Source organism: Amblyraja radiata, chromosome 15 (genome assembly GCF_010909765.2).
Source record: "Amblyraja radiata isolate CabotCenter1 chromosome 15, sAmbRad1.1.pri, whole genome shotgun sequence".
NCBI classification, from domain to species: Eukaryota; Metazoa; Chordata; class Chondrichthyes; order Rajiformes; family Rajidae; genus Amblyraja; species Amblyraja radiata.
Window position 1 is genome coordinate 8,711,293 of NC_045970.1, and position 22,057 is coordinate 8,733,349.

Here is a 22,057-nt window from a genome sequence, read left to right on the forward strand (position 1 = left end):
TATACAGGAGTTGACACCTGGAACAGCGTATACAGTAGATGAGGTTGGAGGAGGTGCAAGTGAACCTCTCTCTGCCTTGCCTGAAAAGACTATTGGGGTTCTTGGATGGAGTCGAGGGGGGAGGTAAAGGGACATGCGGTTGCAGGGGAAAGTATCTGGGGAGGAGGTGGTTAGGGTGCGAAGTGACGAGTTGACCAGTAAGTTGCGGAGGGAACGGTCTCTGCGGAAGGGAGAAAGGGGTGGAGATGGGAAGATGCGGCCAGTAGTGGGATCCTGTTGGAGGTGGCGAAAAAGGAGGATTATACGCTCTATGCGACGGCTAATGGGGTGGAAGGTGAGAATAAAGGGGACTCTGTCATTGTTACGAATGGTGGAGGGGGAGTAAGAGCGGAGCTGCGAGAAATCAAGGAGACCCTCGTGAGTGCCTCATCTATAATGGACGAGGGGAACCCCCGTTCCCTAAAGAATGAAGACATCTCTGATGATAGAGAAGCTGGTCGATAAAAAGGCGAGGACCAGGGGAATTCTATCCTTGTTCTGTCTAGAGGGGATTGTGCGCAGAACTGCACAGCAGTGGAGAAACGGGCAAAGGATCCATTACACAACATCCTCATTCTTCATTAAACATGGTTTCCCCCCCCTGCTGTTGATGAATTGGGAGGAATGCAAATTGAGAATTTTTAAACTGGAGGTACTAACAGGAACAAGATAGGATGAACCCACCAATGGATTTAAATATGAATGTCATTTATAATTCTCACTGAGGTTTTCCATTGTACCATTCAAACCTACAGGCAAAGCCATCAGAGCAAAAATATTCTATGATTGTTCAACAGTGCAAACGAAACAGATTCTTTCAATTGGCTTTAAATCTCAGAATTGCTTTTCTTTTAAACCACTAGGCAACCCTATAACTGTTAGGACATTTTGATGACTGATTCACACATTGGTACAACATAATTAATGTGGTTCAGCACTCTATATACTATTCTATACCAGTAACTACATGTGGCTTTGAGAAAGATAGTTAGTGAAAATGCAAGTCAGCAAAACTTTTTTTTTACCATTTTCTCGTGGTGGCTGAATCATCAATACACAAAATACACATAATTTGATCCAAATCTGAATATTAAGGATACAGGCTAGAGCTTCAATTGCTCCCTCTTGTTTTGTGTTATCATCAATGGCTCCTAACCAAGGAAGTACTTTCTCTAGAAATATGCTCATCATTTCCATTGTAGCTATTTTACTCATAACACCCACACATCTAGCAGCCATATGTCTGACTGCAGTATATGGGTGCCGCAAACATGTGCAAAGACGTGGAAGATGCTGCAACAGCTGAAAAAAGAAAACTTTAAATTAGTTTTCAATATTGTACATTTGAATTATAATGTTTAAAAACATTGTAAAAGTATATGCATTGTGCATCAAAATTATAGATAGGATCATCAAATTGAAAGTTCCAGTTGCTGACCAACCTTTCAGTTCTGGGCTTCCTCTGTTGCCAGAGTGAGGCAACATGCAAACTGGAGGAACAGCACCTCATATTCCGCTTAGGTAGTTGGCAACCCAATAGCATGAATATTGAATTCTCCGATATTCTGTAATTAACCTACAAACCTTCCCATATTCTCCGCACCCGTTCCCTTTCCTCTCCTCTGTTCCCTGCGCCCCACCTTGATTTGCATTAATTTCTCCCCTTCCACCTATATTCTTTCATCCAGCCTCACAATTTGCATATAGTTTATCCTTAACTCACATATTTGTCATTTCATCTCTGGTCTTTCTCCAACCATCTGCCAATCAAACCGACTCCTCACCTCTATCCACCCATCACTTGCCAGGCTTTGTCCTGCCCCCACCTCTCTTCTAGCTTTCTTCCCCCCACCCCACCATAAAGTCTGAAGAAGGGTCCAGACCCAAAACACCACCTATTCATGTTCTCCACTCCAGCACCATATTTTTTATCATAAAAGTGCAGTGTTTAATATATCGAGCTTAGGTTAATAAAAGTTAGTTGTATGGATATTAAATCAATTTGTTTCAGTATGAGTAATGTTTACCAAACCTGTGCATGGATATCAGAGCCCATTGCTGCTGCTGTAATTTCCAGCACCTGTAATGAGTTAACTAATTCCTGGGCTGCAACATCTCCCTTTTCAAGTACCACATTTCCATCTGTAAAAACATACACAAGCCATTTTCAATATATGGAACTGAAATTTGAAAAACTGTAATGGTATAAAAAAAAAACTACATACTGAAATTCTGGACATCTACATGGGTGCTCAGTAGTCCAACCATAGAGTCCCAGAGATATGGTAGAGTTGTAGCCATTTCTGCACCAAAATGCTTTCCAATTGTGGTAAGTGCATACTCAGCCCCTCTTCTCTGAATTAAGTTTGACTTCTGGGTCTGCAACATAGATAAATGTTGTACCTCAGTTCTGTATTCAAAAGTCAGTTTTCAAAGTGGTATTTAAATTCAGAAATAACAGAACAAGCAGCAACCCAGATTGCGTTGTTCCTCTTCAATCCAGGCTTAGTGGTAGAGCTACTGCCTTACAGCACCAGACTTGGGTTCGATTCTGACTATGGGTGCTTGTCTGAACGGAGTTTGTTCGTTTTCCCCGTGACCTGTATGTGTTTTCTCAAAGATCTTCAGATTCCTCCCACACTCCAAAGATGTACAGGTTTGTAAGTTAATTGGCTTGCTATAAATCTAAAATTAGCCCTATTGTGTGGAGGATAGTGTTAGTGTGCGGGAATCGCTGGTCGTCGTGGATTCAGTGGGCCGAAGGGCCTGTTTCCACACGGCATCTTTAAACTAAACTAATAATATATTCACTGTTAGATTAAATAAATGAATAGATTAAACCAGAAACTTTCCTGCTCCACAAGGTTCACAAGTTACTCAATGTATTAACACATTGTGGGGCTAGTTTTCAACACATTCAATGTCCATAGAGAAAGCCCGAAACCACTAACCTATTAAAGGAAACTGCTATCAATGATGTAGATCATCCAGATTCAAGGATGGAAGAAGAAAGGCAGCAGTGGCGCAGCTGCTGCCTCACAGAGCCAGTGACCCGGGTTTGATTCTGATCTCAGATGCTGACTGTTCTGAGTTTGCATGTTCTCCCTATGGCCGAATGGGTCTCCTCGGGGTACTCCCACACCCCAATGCTTTTGAGTTTGTTGGTTAATTGGCCTCTGTAAATTGCCCCCAATATGTAGAAGATGTGATTCATAATATGTATTGATGAGAGAGTGAGATAATATCAAACTAGTGTGAACAGGTTATCGTGGACTCAGTGGGCCGAAGGGTCTGTTTCCATGTTGTAACTCTAAACAAAGATGCATTAATAATTCACACAAGTACCTGGAAAAGAATAATTATTTGCCCTGTTAGCATGTAATCAACCAAGAAATATACAGTTGCCCAGTTTAAACTGTATTATGTTTCATTTGTAATTAGTCATTTACCTCATCATGTTCACTCAGACTAATCCCTGCACTCCCTTGAGGAATGTCTGCAGATGAGCCCTTGAGAGCTTTAGGCGTTGGCCCTCGTCTACTAGTCAGAGCAAATGCAGCTTGCTGGTGCCTGTAAAGTGTGATAATTCCCCTGGTTTTATTTACAGCATGATGCATTCCATCTTTTTCAGAATTTGGTCCTGAATTTGGATGAAAAAGTTAAAGCGATAAATATATATATTTTTAACTGAGATTATAAACCAATGCAATTGATTTTTAAGCATGTATTTTTAAAATGTTACATTATATTGAAAAGTATATATTAGGCACAGTACGTATTTATCAAAAACACACTCTTATCAGAATGATTAATGGGCCTGCCCCACTTAGGCGATTTTTCAGGCGACTGTCAAGTCGTAGCAGGTTGTTGAAAAATCGGCGACTGGAACGGCGACTGTCAGAGTGGTTATTTATCTGCTTATTTATTGAACTGAACTTTTCTGTATTTTTGCTCACAATACTCTGTTTTACTGCAGCAAGCAAGAATTTCATTGTCCTATCTGGGACACATGACAAACTCTCTCTTGACTCTTGAACACACACACATAGCTTCCTTCATCAGCCAGTTATGCAGGCGGGGGACAGGGCATGCGGGGGAAGCGCGCTGTCTGAGTAAAATTCACACGGTGCGAAGCCAATGTGATACAGACACACACCACAATAAACAGGATGGTTGGCGCTGCAGTTAAAATGGTGAAAGCACAGTGTACGGGAAGGGTCACTTAAGTCCTTTAAAAGAGGAAGGGGTGGGAGAAGGGGTGAAGCCAGAGATACAGGGCTGTGAACCTCGGCGGACATTAACATTACCGGTTGGTTATCCTTGGTTCTGAAAACTACTGTTTATGTTCCCAATGAGCAGCATCGGCTACAACCTATGAGAACCTACGATCTCCTGGCAACCCACTACCACTGCACCTAGGGCACGAGAATTCTCGCTACTCTCCATGGCGGCTCCATTCTGGTCGCCGCTAATTTTTCAATTATTGTTGCCACTGTCACCGAAAATTTTTCACCATGTTGAAACTTTTGCAGCAGTCGCCCAAAAAAAAAAAACGATAAGTGGGACAGGCCCATAACTCCCCCAAGCTGGCTACTGCCCAATCCCCTTATGGGCCTGTCCCACTTAGGCGACTGCCAGGGACTCATTTTAATCAAATTCACCTACGTCACCTGGCAACAACCTATGACAGAACCTACAACAGCAAAAATTGTCGCCACTGTCGCCAAAAAATGTTCAACATGTTGAAAAATTAGCGGCGACCAGAATGAAGCCGCGACTAGTTCCGAGAATGCAGGAACTACTCACGACCATGAAGGCGACTCCCCGGCAACTACCCGCGCACATGTGGCGACCGCATAGTCTCCTGTAGTCGCCTAAAAAGACGCCCAAGTGGGACAGGCCCATAAGGGAAATGGGCAGTAGCCAGCTTGGGGGAGTTATGGGCCTGTCCCACTTAGGTGATTTTTCGACGACAGTGGCGACAAATTTTGCTGTCGTAGGTTGTCGTAGGTGACTTCCATTAAAATTAGTCCCTGGCAGTCGCCTAAAGAGTCGCCCAAGTGGAACAGGCCCATAACGCAGAAGAACAATTAAAAGAAATGACTCACAAAATTATACAAAATTTATCTTTTTCAACCACATTTACAAGGATAGATAGGAAATGCCAAAATATGATGCGAAATGTTTACATTTAATTAATTCATCCTGTACACATTAACACAATTCCTCTCAGGTACTATTACCTTTAGAGTTATCCACACTGTTAGATGTCGGGACTGGAGAAGTTGCTGACGGGGTAACTGTGCAGTCCACACACACAGAGTTGCAAAGATTTTTCACAATTTTGGGATTGGGACAAGGACATCTTACTGTACACTGTTGGAGTAATTTAGCAATGCAAAAAGCCGCATAATTCTGCACCAGTATATTTTCCTCTTTTTTCACTCCTTCCATTAATGGTTTTATGACAGGATTCAGTTTTTCTGGAAGCTGCTGCAAGTTAATAACCGCACAAGCAGAAAACATGTGGACCCTAATATGGAGAGTTTGCCATTCTTGATTTGTCTCTGTCACAGTCATCTGGACCTGCTGCCGCTTGCTATCCAACTGCTGGATAATGTCGGACTTCACATCGAAGGATGCCGTCACTTCGTTGAAAACTGTTGTGATCTTTAATTAAAAAAATAGAATTAAGTACATTCATTTATATTTTGCATTAGATATAAATGAGGGGAACATCAAAAAATTAGTTCTTGACCAAATTTGTAAATCCTTCATTAACTGACCTAGCATTTAAATATTTTCTTTTGATTATTCTTAATACAATGCCTGATGAAATGTTTTAAAATAAATACAGTAAACTCTCGTTATAACGGGCCATGGGGGGCTGGGGAGGGGAAGAATGGTGTCCGTTATTGCATATTGTCCTCGTTAACTGAGTGTGGTATTATCATTATATGTAGCAAAGAAACAAAGAACTGCAGATGATGGCTAATACACAAAGTGCTGGAGTAACTCAGCGGGTTAGGCAGCATCTCCAGAGAACATGGAGAGTTGATGTCAGGACCGTTCTTCAGAATGATTCAGTTTGTTGAGTTACTCCAACACATCTTAAAACTAGGTGTCAGTCACTGGTCTGCACCAGGGAGCTCTACCCATCAGCTACCCTACCGTCCGGCTGATGCAGTCGCCGGTGTGACCCGCCTGCAGCCCCCCAGCATCTCCTTCCCCACTCCGCACACACGACATACTTCCCCCACTGCCTGCCACCACCCTGACCGCTCCCTGTTCTGACCCCTCCCCCTCCCCTGTAGCCGCCGGCACTCTGCAAGGTGGAGTATGTCGGCGACTCTGGGGGAGAAGGCGGCAAAGGCGGCAAAGGCAGTGGAGGGGGGAGCAGACAAAGCGACAGGCTGACAGGAAGAAGTGACAGCGGCGAGTGGAGGGAGCCCTATAGTGACCGAGCATGTTCCACTCGTGACAGCAGCCTGAAGAAAGCACCCTCTGTAGGGGCTACATTGTGAGCCACAACAGCCGCGCTAAGGGAGAAGAAGGGCTCTCTGATGCACCATGCGAGTTGTGGGTGGCGTCTGTAGCTGGGGATGCCATGCGACCCGGGATGATGTCTGCAGGTCCGTCCGCTACAACCAAAATCTGTTATAAAGGGGTCCGTTCAAATGAAGGTTTACTGTATTACTAAACTTCAAAGAAGTAAAATGCAATTTTCTTTCTCTGCCACGACCAATTTCGGTTTTATCAAATGAGGAATTCTTGTTGGTTAAGCAAGTAGTTTGTGATCTTTCACTATACATGGAGCCTCCACTATGATCACTTGAGAACAAGTATTAAAGAAAATCACGGCCACCTAACGATTCCAAGTACATTAAATAAAACTTGCAGCTTTCCATCAAATTATCAAAGGTTTTAAAGTTATTCAGAAATTACTTCAAAATAAAATCACATTGGTGTGCAGGTCACAAATGTCCTTTGAAAAGCGGCATTTTAAGACACTAATTCATGAATATCTGTTGTCAACTATCATGCTTGGAATTTGTTTAAATGAATTTTACTGGCTCGATGGTGTATTCCTCGACAATTGCCTTTTGCTGTCTAGTCTGCAGATCTCATTGTTGCTTTTCTGTTTAAACAAATTTACTTACCAGTTCATTTGCTTGATCTATGGTAAATACGCTGTTATTCACACTGCTCCCGACATCACAGTTGGCTTCAACTAACGATGCAATCAGTTGCTTACACTCGTTCTGCATTCGTGTAAACGGAATAGCTATCTCATCATAATAAAGATGTTCTGACAATATAGCCATCAATCGTGGCTGAACAGCACTGGATACCACCACACAATCCTGGGATGAAATCAAGACTACGATTCAGTCAATGTCATAAAGTTAAAACTACTCACAATAAGCCCAACATGCAAAACTTTGAATATTGTATGAATAATCCTTGGTGGTTTAAAAGTCACATTAACATGTATCCAAGTTCCTCTGAAAGCCAAAAGGCAAATGTTCTCAATGAAATGTGCGTCTTACATATTCTGCAATCTTACTTGAAATGGTGTGTTTTTTTTAAACTTCAACAAACAGATAGAAACTAAAGCTTCTGTTACACGAAGAAGGTTAAAAAACAATGGAGTTACAGTGGGAGACCACATCTAAACAAAAAATCCTGTCAAGTTGGGGGAAAATACAATGAAAATGAGACTTGAATTAATACTTCAAGCATATAATCTTAACCAGATCCAATCCCAACAAACTTCCAGCAATACAACAGCTTTAACAATTTGCTCAAGGATACTTGGATAGTTTGGTTAAATGCTTAACAGTGCATCGTAACAGAAATCATCGACAACGTATGCTTAAAATCCAACGATGTTTTAAATTGGTCAAGCACAAACACAGAAATTAAAACAATTAAAAATTATTAATAGTTCAGATAAACTCCATACCTTCCTGAGGGTAGCCCATTCAGAAATAACTAATGCAACAGCAATTCTCTGCAAAGCAGACTTAGCATTTAAATGGAACAGTAAAAGTTGAGCTAAAGACTCAGCTGGTTTAACTTCTTGATTGATGGAGTTAACGCTTGGCTCACACAGGGAACAACAGAGTGCTCCTAGCAACCTTTAAACAAGGAAATATGTGTTAAAAGTGTGAAACAAACAAATGTACAACTGTTCAATTTGTTCAATCAGAGGAACCCTTGCTTCAGAAATACTCTGGCTTTCTTTGCCAAAAATAATCATCACATTGTTAACTTAATGAAGACAAATAATTATCCAAAGGTAAAAAAACACACACAAAACCGATATAACAAAAGTACAGACGGAACGGTGATACGCATAGGTTAGCAAAATATTCTCCACTATTTAAGCATTAGTACTTGTTTTCCTATTGTAACTCCTAAACAGATTAGGATTAAAATCAAAACCTTTCCAATCCCAATGCCTAGCACTCGGGATGCATTTGAGGAATGAGTGTGTGCATGGAATTAGTATTAATTAGGGTATTGTACTATGAAATAGACATAAATATATTACCTACAGCATTAATATGCTGTAAACAAACGCACAAACCCCTTCCCACCATACTGCTGTACTTGGCTATGCCATTCATCCCACTGCTATTGTCCCAGGAATCTGGCACGAATCCCTCCTTCCACGGGTGCTCTTCCACCAATAAAACACCCCTCGACTCACTGTGGAGAGGAAGCCTGTGAGGGCTGATTTTAGGCAGGCCTGTGGGGAGAGGAGCAGCTGCTCACCACTGACATGTATGACTCAGGGTTTCATCCTGCTAGGAACCGTTGAGCATTTGCAGCATGTGCTACACGTGTCGATGGATCCAAGATATTCTGTAACCCATCAATCTTCAGTGAAGTAGCAGTGCAAATTATTTTTTTTTTAAAGGATAAGATGAATATTGTGGAACTTAGCTATCTCTGCAACATTTTTAGCAAATCAACACAACTATGAAATTACTATTTCTATCGAGGCAAAAGCTACAATTTTTCCGAAGAATGTTCCCGTCCTTTGTTGAGCTGGAAAGGTGGCATTTTATAACTGTGCTATGCGATTCCTAATATTTTTACTTTTAAAAAAAATATCTGAAGACACAATTATTCGAGTTTTGGAAACATAATGTGATCCTGAAAACAAATGGATTGTAACATTTTAATCATTATCTTACTTGGCTGCCTTTAGGCGTGTTCGAGTTACCACATAATCTCTGGTAGCTTGGTCCTCATTAATGGTGTCTGAACCAGCAATGTATTCTTGTCTCACTTCTTTTGTTGGTGCTTGCCCTTGTCGATGCTTACTGCAAGATTTTTCCTACATCAAAAGAAGAATGTTTACACACAGCTGGTAGGTCAAGTTGCATCAAACCTCGTATTCCAAATTTTAGCATTATAAATATATTCCTACCCAGGAAACCAGGCAAAGTTATGAATCAGACTTTCTAGTTCAGTAACAAGTATTAATTTACTTGCAAACGTAGTTTAATCCAGTTATATTTGAATCTCAAAGAGGTAGTACATGGATTATTACTTCAGTTTAGAAGGTTGCTTAAGTGGTAAAGAAAGCATATGGTATGCTCTCCTTCATTGGTCAGGGCATTGAGCATAAGAGCCAGTAATTCATGATGCAGCTTTATAGGAGTTCGTTTAAGCCATTTTGGGAATATTGCATGCAGTTCTGGTCACCCCATTACAGGAAGAATGTGGAGGCTTTGGAAAGGGTGCACAGGAAGTTTACCAGAATTAGGGGGTATTAGCTACAAGGAGCGCTTGAACAGACTTGGATTCTTTTCTCTGGAATGAGGGGAGAACTGATGGAAATATATAAAATTAAATATAGATAGGGTAGACAGTCAGAAGCAATTTCCCAGGATGGAAATATTAAATACGAGAGAACGTAGCTTTACGTTGGGAGGGGTAAAGTTTACAGGAGATGTATGGGGTAATTTGTTTTTAAGGCAGAGGGTGATGAATGGTATGAACGCACTGCCGCAGTTGGTGCTGGGGGCAGATACGATAGTAGCATTTGAGGAACATTTAGCTAGGCACATGAATGTGCAGAATGGAGGGATATGGAATATGTGCAGGTAGATAAGAGTTGGTCTTGGCAACATGTTCAGCACAGACATTGTGGACCATAGGGCCTGTTCACGTGCTGTACTGTTCTATGTTCTAGTGAAATCATTACTTTAAAATCTTCACATTATTTCATAATAAACATCACTGCAAAAATCTTATTTTAATTACAGTTTCTCTACCAATTTCTCATAAAAAGGCAGTTGTACTTTCCCCACCCCCTGTATCTCCATCCTCCACCCTGGTCACCCCTCACCATTCGGAGAGTGGTTCTTCATTTGAGACTCTCCTGCAAGGCTGAAGCCAACTTATTTTCACACCAACTCTGCAAATTTTAATGTGGCCAATGTGAGATCATCAAACCCCGTCACAGATGGGAAAAGTAGTACTTGACAGAATGTGTAGGTAGTTTGGGAAGTAGAGTTCATTCCTTTGTTATCATCAGGGTGGCTCACGCTTCACCCAGAGATTCTGGCTAAATGTATCGAGAGTCTAATCTCTGTAAACATTAGGCCGACACTTGTTTGCCATAGACAATAGGTGCAGGAGTAGGCCATTTGGCCCTTCGAGCCAGCACCGCCATTCAATGTGATCATGGCTGATCATCCCCAATCAGTACCCCGTTCCTGCCTTCTCCTCATCATAGGCCGCAAGCTTTGCACTGTGTTTGAGATCTTGATCCTTGAACATATTTTTTCCCCTCAAATAATCAAAGATTGTACGTGCATTGGAAGTAGTGGTGAATGTTATCATCAATGACTGCCTTCAAAGGGGTAATTCATGAGAAATGAAATTGCTCTATGTTTTCACAGAGTCTTGTCATGGACCTTAATTGCTGGGGACAGTGTTGTGCAGAAGGGACGGGCTGGCAGAAGATCTTTGTTTTGCAGAGGTTTGGTGCACAAATCTTATTGTTCAGAAAAGTAAACAATTACATGAAGCTCTGCTTCCAAGTGTACACACACACATTGCAGTGAAAGCATCTTCAAAATTAAAAAAAGATCAAAAATTACCTTTGATTTAGCTTTAATCTCTAGCAGCATATTTGAATCAAGTGGCAAATGTGAAGGTTGCATCATTAAACATAACCAAGCTCCCATCCATGGGCAAGCAGCAGCAACCACATACTGAAGGGGGGCTTTATTCAACAACTCCAACCATACCTTAAACAGGAAGAAAGAAATGCACCAAGTTGATGTGTGAACTATATGGTTACTAATTTACATCAAAAATAAAAAAAGGACAATCATACACTAGAGAGTATGCACAGAAAAGTTATCAACATTTATTTGCAAGGTCTGTAATTTTTTGGGCGGCTTGTATAAATAGGAAGTATATATTATATGAAGGATTAAAAATTAAAGGTCACCGATTCAAATTAATTGGTCAGAAGACTGGAGAGATGGGAAAATTCTTTGCACCTGAATTATGACTAGAACATTTTACCCGAATGGACAGTGGAGATAGAACCGCATATCACATTTTAAAAGTACTTTAACGTGAACTTGAAGAAATATGGATATATTGGCCTGAATCGTTTCCCCGTGTTGTAATCATTCTGCAAACAATTGAACTGACAATTAATGATTCTGGATCCTATTTAAGGATTTGATTGCAAATGACCTGCAATATCAATGCAAATGGCTCCCACAGCCATAAACATGCAATAGGATGGGCACATTTTACACAATTTGATTAGTTTAAGGTTGAATTTGGTCTTATAGAAACATAGAAAATAGGTGCAAGAGGAGGCCATTCAGCCCTTCGAGCCAGCACCGCCATTCACTGTTATCATGGCTGATCGTCCCCAATCAATAACCCGTGCCTGCCTTCTCCCCATATCCCTCTTCATATGTCAAATCCCTAAATTTAAACAAAACAAAAATCACTATTTGAAATAACCTGACGTCAAAAACAGCACAAGTATATTACCTAATTGATTATACACTAAATGGCCAATTAATAATAATAATAATAAATTTTATTTATGGGCGCCTTTCAAGAGTCTCAAGGACACCTTACAAAAATTTAGCAGGTAGAGGAAAAACATGTAAGGGGAATGAAATAAATAGTAGAGACATGACTAGTACACAAAGTAAAGACAGAATTCAATTCAAAACACAATATGAGGCAATTAATGCACAGATGAAAAGGGAGGGGGATGTGGGGCTAAGGATAGGCAGAGGTGAAGAGATGGGTCTTGAGGCGGGACTGGAAGATGGTGAGGGACACGGAATTGCGGATCAGTTGGGGGAGGGAGTTCCAGAGCCTGGGAGCTGCCCTGGAGAAGGCTCTGTCCCCAAAACTGCGGAGGTTGGACTTGTGGATGGAGAGGAGACCGGCTGATATGGATCTGAGGGACCGTGAGGGTTGGTAGGGGGAGAGGAGGTCAGTGAGATATGGGGGGGCCAGATGGTGGAGGGCTTTGTAGGTGAGGATAAGGATTTTGTAGGTGATCCGGTGGGAGATGGGAAGCCAGTGAAGTTGTTTGAGGACTGGAGTGATGTGATGCCAGGATTTGGTGTGGGTGATGAGTCGGGCGGCTGCGTTCTGGACCAGTTGGAGTCGGTTGATGTAGGTGGAGCTGATGCCAAGGAGAAGTGAGTTGCAATAGTCCAGTCGGGAGGAGATGAAGGCATGGATGAGTCTTTCAGCAGCGAGAGGTGTGAGAGAGGGTCTGAGTTTGGCGATGTTGCGGAGATGAAAGAAGGAGGTTTTAATGACATGGCGGATGTGAGGCTCAAGGGAGAGGGTGGAATCAAAGATCATGCCAAGGTTGTGGGCCTGGGGAGATGGGGAGACAGTGGTGCCGTCGATGGTGAGAGTGGGGTTATTGATTTTGCTGAGTGTGGCTATGAGGAGGAATTCTGTCTTATCGCTGTTGAGTTTGAGGAAGTTATGTCTCTTGACTACAATTGACTCTACAATTAAGAAAAACAGGTTTGAAATAAATTAATTCAATGTAAAAGATTCACTAACGGGAGTTCTTGTGACAATTAATCGAATGAAATAATATTTAAGTAATTATTTTGCATTGTGATACCATTAAATAACAGAAAAAGTTACCTTTTGAATCAGTTCCAAAATTTCTTGATTGCTTTCCAAAATACATGATTGATATATGTGTCTTAACACATCTTGCAGAATTGGAGTTAACCACATTACACAGCTCTGGAACAAAAAACAAACAAAATGTTCTGTATAGGAAGTCCCCAAGATATGACAGGGTTCCGATCCTGAGAAATGTTTCTAAATTGGAAATGAACAAAACCAGCAGTTGGATTACAGAATTAGCTGTGATGGGAGAGCAGGCAAGGAAGAACGGACTCCAGCCAGCCTCAATGATTCAGTGAACTCTGTTCAGCTCTACTAAGGAGAAGGCATTGGGAGAAGCCATGCGGAAATGCCCGTCCCAACCCAGCAGAAAATGTATGCAGTCCTGCAGCAGCTGGCAAATTCATCTCTATCGCTGGTCTTTCAAACACTCATCTGCATGCATGTGGCGTCTACAAGTAGGGTTACTATAACACAGGGAGGATCAGGAAATATTTCCATACTATGCACCCAATATTGTCACACTGAAAATGGAAACAAAAATGCAGATCGGGTAATCAGTTACACAATCAAGATTTTCAAGATAAAATACTTACTTCATCTTGTGTAGACAGAAGGGTGAATAAAGTTTCCAAAGCTGCTTTCCGAACAGAAGAAATGGTATGACGTAAAAATGGCCAGAGACGAGGGACCAAAACTGTGAGCGATTGCTGAATACTGTTAATTATGAAATTGTAGGTTTATACAAGAGTAAAAATAAAATCTGCATAACATTTCACAAAGCATTTAGTGTCTCACTAAGACTTTAAAAATTATATACAACATTAAGGACATTATTACAATTTTGCCAAGGAATCATAGAATGTTATTGCACGGAAACTTTATCTTTAGCTCAGTACATGCTGGCTCCGAGCAGTTCTCGCTCCTAGTTTAACAATTCCGTTCTGCAGTTCATTTCCTAAAGTTCTGCAAATTATTCTCTCAAGTGCCCATCCAATTCTATTATGGAGGCACCAACTGAATCCTTTTCCACCACCCTGCAAGACAGTGATTTTCAGAGCATGACGACTCTCCAGGTAGAAAAAAGTACTTGTGCTAAAAATGTTAAACCTATACCCAGTGGTACTTGAACCACCTGTTAATGGGAACAGCTTCCCCTTATCTAATACCAGTATCAAACATTTCATTAATCTTCTCAACCACCTTAATTCAAATAGAATAATCTCCTCATTCAAACAATAGAATTAATTTTTCATCCATGGAACATTTCTTCTGCATCCTCTCTAGGATCTTTATATCTTCCCTTGTGTGAACATTGCACCCAGAACTAGATGCAATACCCAGTAACAGATCATTTACTATTTACTACAGTTTCAACATAATTTATCCGCTTTTGTGCTCCACGCCTCTACTTCGGAATGGCTGGAACACATATCCTTTGCTGGCAAGTGTTCTTCACGTGCTCTTCCAACCTGCAAGAATTTATGCGTATGTGCGCCCAGTGTCCCTTTATAACTTTGGCATTTAGTCTATATTGTCCCTCATTCTTTAACGGTAATTTTTAAACAATTGTGAACATTTGTTGCAGAACTCACATTTTTAGGACTATATAAAATAATCCTAAATGTTTTACAACTGGTATTTGATATTCTACTGAGTTGCAGTACAGCTTGGAGGGATTTAGACCTCATTATATAATATGGCCTATGACAGTTCCTAAAATTGGCCTTCAAGGATCTTTGCCATAAGAAAAAAGGTTATTCCAGATTCTTTAATGTATATATATTAATATATTTAATACAAATATAAATGTATTAAAAATATTTCTACTTATTCACATGAAGCTCAGAGTAAGCAGTAAACCTATGGTAATGATAAATACAACATAGTTCAAAACCGTAGAATGGTGCAAGATTTTAGCACTAAAATTCTTATCAATAGTGCAAAAACAATTTAAAGCGCTATAACGGAATAACCAACTAAGGTGGATTTAAGGGTAAAGGTAGATGGCAGTATCTTCGGGAATGGGTGTGTGAAAGAGGTGATTGGTTCAGAAGTCTGATAGCAGTGGGGACAAAGCTTATTGCTGAAATTATCAGGATAAAAATGTCCAGTCAGAAATTGTTTCTCAAGCAATAGCTCCTAAGCAGGAGGTAAATAGGCATTTGAAAAACCCCCCATTAAATCAAACTAAATAATAACCAGCACTATTGGATCAAGTATGTGGTCCTGAAATGTGGAGCAACCACAATGGGCTTAATTGTCTAATTATGTGCTGTAAAAATTATTCTGTCAGTACCAAATAAATTGCAAATAGTAGTAGATGGTAAATGAGGAAGAACAAATAAATCAAAATTAGAAGTGAAATAAATTTTAGATAGCACACCTAACAATTTTCACATGATAGTTCAAAATTATACCACTGAAGGGATTAAGATCTCTTAAGCAATTACCTATACTGTTGGATTTGACGATAAGTCAATAGCGATGCAAGTAGGGTCATGATGCTATTTGTAGAAGCTGTAAGATCATCCAAATCTAGAAGAGCATCCCATAGAGTATTGACAATAAATGGCACCTAGAAATACAAGAACAAAAAAAGTGAGCAAAGGAAATACGCAATTCAATGTTACCAAAAGATGGTGGGGGGGGGGGGGAATCACATTACAAATTTACACATCGGGAAGTTTAACAGAATTGCACAAATCTTTATACGTGACTGGGCAACATGCACTTCGTCAATTCAAAAAGCACATGGTGCAATTGTTGTGATACCGTTACTCAAGGTAATGCTACCAACACTTGAATTTAATGACAGAAGATACACCTAGGACGAGAAAGCTTCTTCAATTTAAATATTCTGATGTTCACGACAAACATACTGACAGTGATAGAAAAATCCTCTCCGATTAAAATGTGGTTACTTAGATGGGAAACATATTATCTCGCTGTTCAGAAATTTGAACCGTTTACTCTAACTTGTGAAAACATTTTAAAAGGGATAAAGAAGAAACCGTTTATGACGCTGATCAGTCGTCGGCAACATATTTTCTAAATATAATCAGTAATGTATTTATTAGAAGACAAGAGTTTGACTGAGGAATGAACTGTCCCTGGAACAGAATATGAACCAATGCCATTTCAAAGCTGCACCTCACTTGGTGAAAATAAAAATATCCATGAATTATAGCAATTATTAAAATATTTGATTCTATGAGTGTGGGAAAATTGCTAGGCTTGTGGAAAGGAAGCAGGAAAATAAAAAAGATCAAAAAAAGTTTTTATAAAAGTTGGCTCCATTGTCTCTAAAGGGCCTGTCCCACTAACGCAACTTTTCAGCGACTGTCTTCGACCTTCAAGTTCGAGGGCACTCGCATGAAAAATCTCGAGCTGGATCAATTGACAATAGACAATAGGTGCAGGAGTAGGCCATTTGGCCCTTCGAGCCAGCACCGCCATTCATTGTGATCATGGCTGATCATCCCCAATCTGTACCCCGTTCCTGCCTTCTTCCCATATCCCCTGACTCCGCTATTTTTAAGAGCCCTATCTAGCTCTCTCTTGAAAGCAACCAGAGAACATGCCTCCACCGCCCTCTGAGGCGGAGAATTCCACAGACTCACCACTCTGTGAGAAAAAGTGTTTCCTCGTCTCCGTTCAAAATGGCTTACTCCTTATTCTTAAACTGTGGCCCCTGGTTCTGGACTCCCCCAACATGGGGAACATGTTTCCTGCCTCTAGCCCTTAACAATCTTATATGTTTCAATGAGATCCTCTCTCATCCTTCTAAACTCCAGAGTGTACAAGCCCAGCTGCTCCATTCTCTCAGCATATGACAGTCCCGCCATCCCGGGAATTAACCTTGTAAACCTATGCTGCACTCCCTCAATAGCAAGAATGTCCTTCCTCAAATTAGGGAACCAAAACTGCACACAATACTCCAGGTGTGGTCTCACTAGGGCTCTGTACAACTGCAGAAGGACCTCTTTGCTCCTATATTCGATTCCTCTTGTTATAAAGGCCAACATGCCATTTGCTTTCTTCACTGCCTGCTATATCTGCATGCTTACTTTCATAGACTGATGTCAACCGCCCGCCGTCGACCGTCAGTGATGAAACCATGAGTCGGATCGACCGTGCACACACACACACATTGCAAAGGCGGGGGGGGGGGGGGGCAGGGAAAGCGGGGGAGCGCTGTCTGAAATTCACAGAATTCACTTAATGGATTCAATGGTTCTTTATTGTCACCTATGCACTACACAATGAAATTCATACACCCCTCATCATATTTTGGTACAATTTACAAAAGAAAGAGTCCAAATGGTGGATGTACTGGAGCACCCCCGATCCAGGTAACTCCAGGTAAGCCCCAGGCTGGTGCAGGCCCTCCTCCGTCTCCCTCAACCAGCTCGGCCCGCCAACCGACACACCTCTCCTCACCCGACTGCCACTGTGTTCTGGGAGCGCCTCCTGCAGCTGAGCCTGATGGTACTGGAGGCAATACCCCGGTCTCTCTTCATCCGTCGCTGCCAGCACTCCCCCCTCCTCGGCTCTCCGGTACTTAGCTTAGCGGTTTCCGAGCTTCCCCCGCAGGCAGCGGACCACCGGGTCCGTCCTTGTTCTCAGTGGCTGCCGGGACCTTCCTTGTTCTTAGCCACTGCCGGGTCTGTCCTTGTACTCGTTGGCCGCCGGGTCCGTCCTTGTTCTTGGTGGCTACCAGGTCAATCTTTGTTCTCAACAACTGCCGGGTCTGTCCTTCTTCTTGACGGCCTGCTGGGCTGTCTTAGGTGGCCGCCTGGTCCATTCTTGTAGGGCTCCTCCTGCATCCTGGGAGTTTTCCGAGAGACCCATGTAATGTAAGGTACAGTGCCCTCCATAATGTTTGGGTTAAAGACCCATCATTTATTTATTTGCCTGTATATTCCTCAATATGAGATTTGTAATAGAAAAAAAATCACATGTGTAAAGTTCACTGTCAGATTTTAATAAAGGCCCTTTTTATACATTTTGGTTTCGCCATGTAGAAATTACAGCAGAGTTTATACATAGTTCCCCCCCCCCTCACCCCCATTTCAGGGCACCATAATGTTTGGGACACAGCAATGTCATGTAAATGAAAGTAGTCATGTTTAGTATTTTGTTGCATATCCTTTGCATGCAATGACTGCTTGAAGTCTGTGATTCATGGACATCACCAGTTGCTGGGTGTCTTCTCTGGTGATGCTCTGCCAGGCCTGTATTACAGCCATCCTTAGCTTATGCTTGTTTTGGGGGCTAGTCCCCTTCAGTTTCCCCTTTAAGGCATGCTCAATTGGGTTCAGATTGGGTGATTGACAGCCACTCAAGAATTGACAATTTTTAAGCTTTGAAAAACTCCTTTGTTGTTTTAGCAGTATGTTTGGGATCATTGTCATGCTGTAGAATGAACCGCCGGCCAATGAGTTTTGAGGCATTTGTTTGAACTTGAGTAGATAGGATGTGTCTATACACTCCAGAATTCATTATGTTACTACCATCAGCAGTTGTATCATCAATGAAGATAAGTGAGCCAGTACCTTCAGCAGCCATACATGTCCAGGCCAGAACACCCCCACCACTGTGTATCACAGATGAGGTGGTATGCTTTGGATCTTGGGTAGTTCCTTCTTTCCTCTATACTTTGCTCTTGCCATCACTCTGATACAAGTTAATCTTCGTCTCACCTGTCCACAAGACCTTTTTCCAGAACTGTGGTTGCTCTTTCAAGTATTTCTTGGCAAACTGTAACCCGGCCATCCTATTTTTGCAGCTAACCAGTGGTGTGCAACTTGCAGTGTAGCCTCTGTATTTCTGTTCATGAAGTCCTCGGCGGGCAGTGGTCATTGACAAATCCACACCTGACTCCTGAAAAGTGTTTCTGATCTGTCGGACAGTTGTTTGGGAATTGTTCTTTATTATTGAGAGAATCATTCTGTCATCAGCTGCGGAGGTCTTCCTTGGCCTGCCAGTCACTTTGTGATTAGTAAGCTCACCCGCAAGTGACATCATGACATACAGTGACAGTTAGGAATTACAGATAAAACATTAAGCATTAATAATAAAACATTATTGATTAAACATGCAAATTAAATAAAATACCAGAGTAAAAGGAGGCTACAGATTTTTGTTTATTGAGTAGAGCTACTTCTCATGGAAAAAAGCTGTTTTTATGTCTGGCTGTGGCAGCTTTGACAGTCCGGAGTTACCTTCCAGAGGGAAGTGATTCAAAGAGTTTGTGGCCAGGGTGAGAGTGGTCAGAGATGATCTTACCCGCTCACTTCCTGGCCCTTGCATTATACAGCTCGTCAATGGAGGGATGGTTGCAGCCAATAACCTTCTCAGCTGATCGGACGATTTACTGCAGCCTCCAGATGTCGTGCTTGGTGGCCGAGTCAAACCAGACCATGATGGAGGTGAGGACAGACTCTACGATGGCTGTATAGAATTGGACTATCATTGCCTGTGGCAGATTATGCTTCCTCAGCTGCCGCAGGAGGTACATCCTCTGTTGTGCCTTTTTGACTGTGGAGTCGATAGAAGCCCCTCATTTAAGGTCCTTGGAGATGATGGTTCCCAGGAACTTAAGACTCCATAGATGTGACTGTGGTGTTGTTGATGGTGAGTGGGGTGAGGGGAGGGGGAGCTCTCCTAAAGTCTACTATCAATTCCACTGTCTTAAGAGCATTGAGCTTTCTTCTTAAAGATGTTCCAAACAGTTGATTTTGGTAAGCCTAAGGTTTGGCTGATGTCTCTAACAGTTGTTTCTCAGTCTCATAATGGCTACTTTGACTTTCATTGGCACAACCTTGGTCCTCATTTTAATAAACAGCAATACAAATTTCCAAAAGTGATGGAAAGACTGGAGGAAAGACTAGGAGCTGAACACTCTCTTGTACCTGCATTATGGAGACAATTAAACACACCTGAGCAATTACAAACACCTGTGAAGCCCTGTGTCCCAAACATTATGATACCCTGAAATGGGGGGACTATGTATAAAACACAGCTGTAATTTCTACATGGTGAAATCAAAATGCATAAAAAAACCTTTTAATGAATCTGACAATGTGCACTTTCACCACATATGATTTTTTCTTTTTTAATTACAAATCTCAAATTGTGGAGCACAGAGGCAATAAAATAAATGACGGGTCTTTGTCCCAAACATTATGGAGGGCACTGTAGGTGAATCTGAGTTCAGTAGTGGCATTCTGTATCCAAGTTGGAAGATTACAGGTTTCGGCTCATTTAAAAAGTATTCAGAACACTGGATACTTTATACTTGTAACAGATGAAAATAGATAGCAACTCGTAGTTCCACACCACTATATTTAACCAGTCCTCTTTAAAGCAGACTATGCAATTAACTAATTGCATATCCAAGTAAAAAAGTCTTTCCAACCAAAAAAATCCAAAGCAGATTTTGCTGGATACAAAGGAGGAATGAATGGCTTGAGGTCCCATGAGGCAAAGATAATGATGCCAGATATGGCGTAGCATATCAGATCTACAATGCCATACTTAAGATTTTAACTGTTACTTGGAGGATGACATTTCACAGCACTTGTCAGGCATCTTATGGTTGGTTTGTGGAAGTAGTTGTCTACCACAATTCTGGAGTTTAGTATTTTACATTTTAAAATCAAATTCTACAATAATTATGAATTTAGTACAGCACATAATTTAGCCTTTCCTAGCAAATAAATCTTCGAGTAAGATATAATAATTTGAAACAAAGATAAGTGGTTGCTGAAGGGAAAGGATAATCATGCCAGTAAAGCAGATGATATTTGGTTCCATTTTAACGTTCAGCATTCTATTCTTATTTTGAACTATAATTCCTTTCTTGGTATTATTTGTTGAAAAATAGAACATTTAATTTGGGTAGCAGATAAGTAGCTCTTCTCTGCAATCATTATCTTCTTTGCTAGTTCCCTGTGAATGAGGTTACTCTGACAATCAACAAAAACATGTTGATTGCCATTTCAACACCATTTCACAGTGCTATCCATATCCAAGTTCCAGGGCAGATACTGTGAAGGAAGCCAGGAGGCTGCAGAGGGCTTGACCATGTTGGGAGTGTAGGTAAAGAAGTGGCAAATGGAATACAGCACAGCAAAGTGTACGGTCATGCACTTTGGTAGAAGGAATAAAGGCATATACTTTCAAAATGAGAAGAGGATTCAGAAATCTGAGGTGCAAAGGGACTTGGCAGAGCTGGTGCAGGATTCCCAAAAGGTTAATTTGTAGATTGAGTCAGCAGTAACAAAGGCAAATGCACTGTTAGCATTTGCTGGGACTTAATCAGGAACTAGCAAGGCCATGTTTGGAATATTGTGAGGAATTGTGGCCCCATATCTGATTAAGTATGTGCTGGCTTTGGAGAGGATCCAGAGGAGGTATGGGATCTGTCTGTCCCTGCCTCAAAAGGCCAGCTAGCCTCATCCAAGACCCCCACCACCCTAGTCATGCTCACATGTCACTCCTACTCTCTGGAGGAAGGTATAGGAGTCTGAAAATAGTAACCTCCTGGTTCAAGAACAGTTTCTTCCCAATAACCATTTGAAACTGCAAAACACGTACTAAATTATGAACTATGGGCTGTCTTGGCTACACTACTAGTTTGTAGGCTTTTTGTACTAGTAATGGTGTTATTCTAAATAAAAACAGATTCAATAAATTAATATGTTGTCAATGAGTATTATGCTTACAGGCCTGTAATGCTGCCGCAAGTACGAATTTCATTGTTCCATTGACAGCATATATGACAATTAAACACTCGTCTCATGAAATTCTATCGTATTGTGGTAATTCTTTCCAAAAATCCTATCGA

At 41.3% G+C, this 22,057-nt stretch overlaps 1 protein-coding gene across 2 annotated transcripts in view; it reads right to left on the reverse strand.

The window, feature by feature from the left end:
* Positions 1-22,057, reverse strand: part of btaf1 (B-TFIID TATA-box binding protein associated factor 1) — a 110,261-nt gene that overhangs the window by 31,007 nt on the left and 57,197 nt on the right. For both annotated transcript variants that reach the window (XM_033033615.1, XM_033033616.1), the window contains exons 13-24: positions 15,657-15,781; positions 13,800-13,920; positions 13,216-13,320; positions 11,163-11,312; positions 9,246-9,388; positions 8,006-8,180; positions 7,200-7,403; positions 5,283-5,709; positions 3,489-3,679; positions 2,265-2,418; positions 2,072-2,181; positions 1,140-1,341 (exon numbers count right to left, since the gene is read on the reverse strand). In XM_033033615.1, the coding sequence (XP_032889506.1) occupies positions 1,140-1,341; positions 2,072-2,181; positions 2,265-2,418; positions 3,489-3,679; positions 5,283-5,709; positions 7,200-7,403; positions 8,006-8,180; positions 9,246-9,388; positions 11,163-11,312; positions 13,216-13,320; positions 13,800-13,920; positions 15,657-15,781 (2,107 nt within the window). The remainder of the gene's footprint in view (positions 1-1,139; positions 1,342-2,071; positions 2,182-2,264; positions 2,419-3,488; positions 3,680-5,282; positions 5,710-7,199; positions 7,404-8,005; positions 8,181-9,245; positions 9,389-11,162; positions 11,313-13,215; positions 13,321-13,799; positions 13,921-15,656; positions 15,782-22,057) is intronic.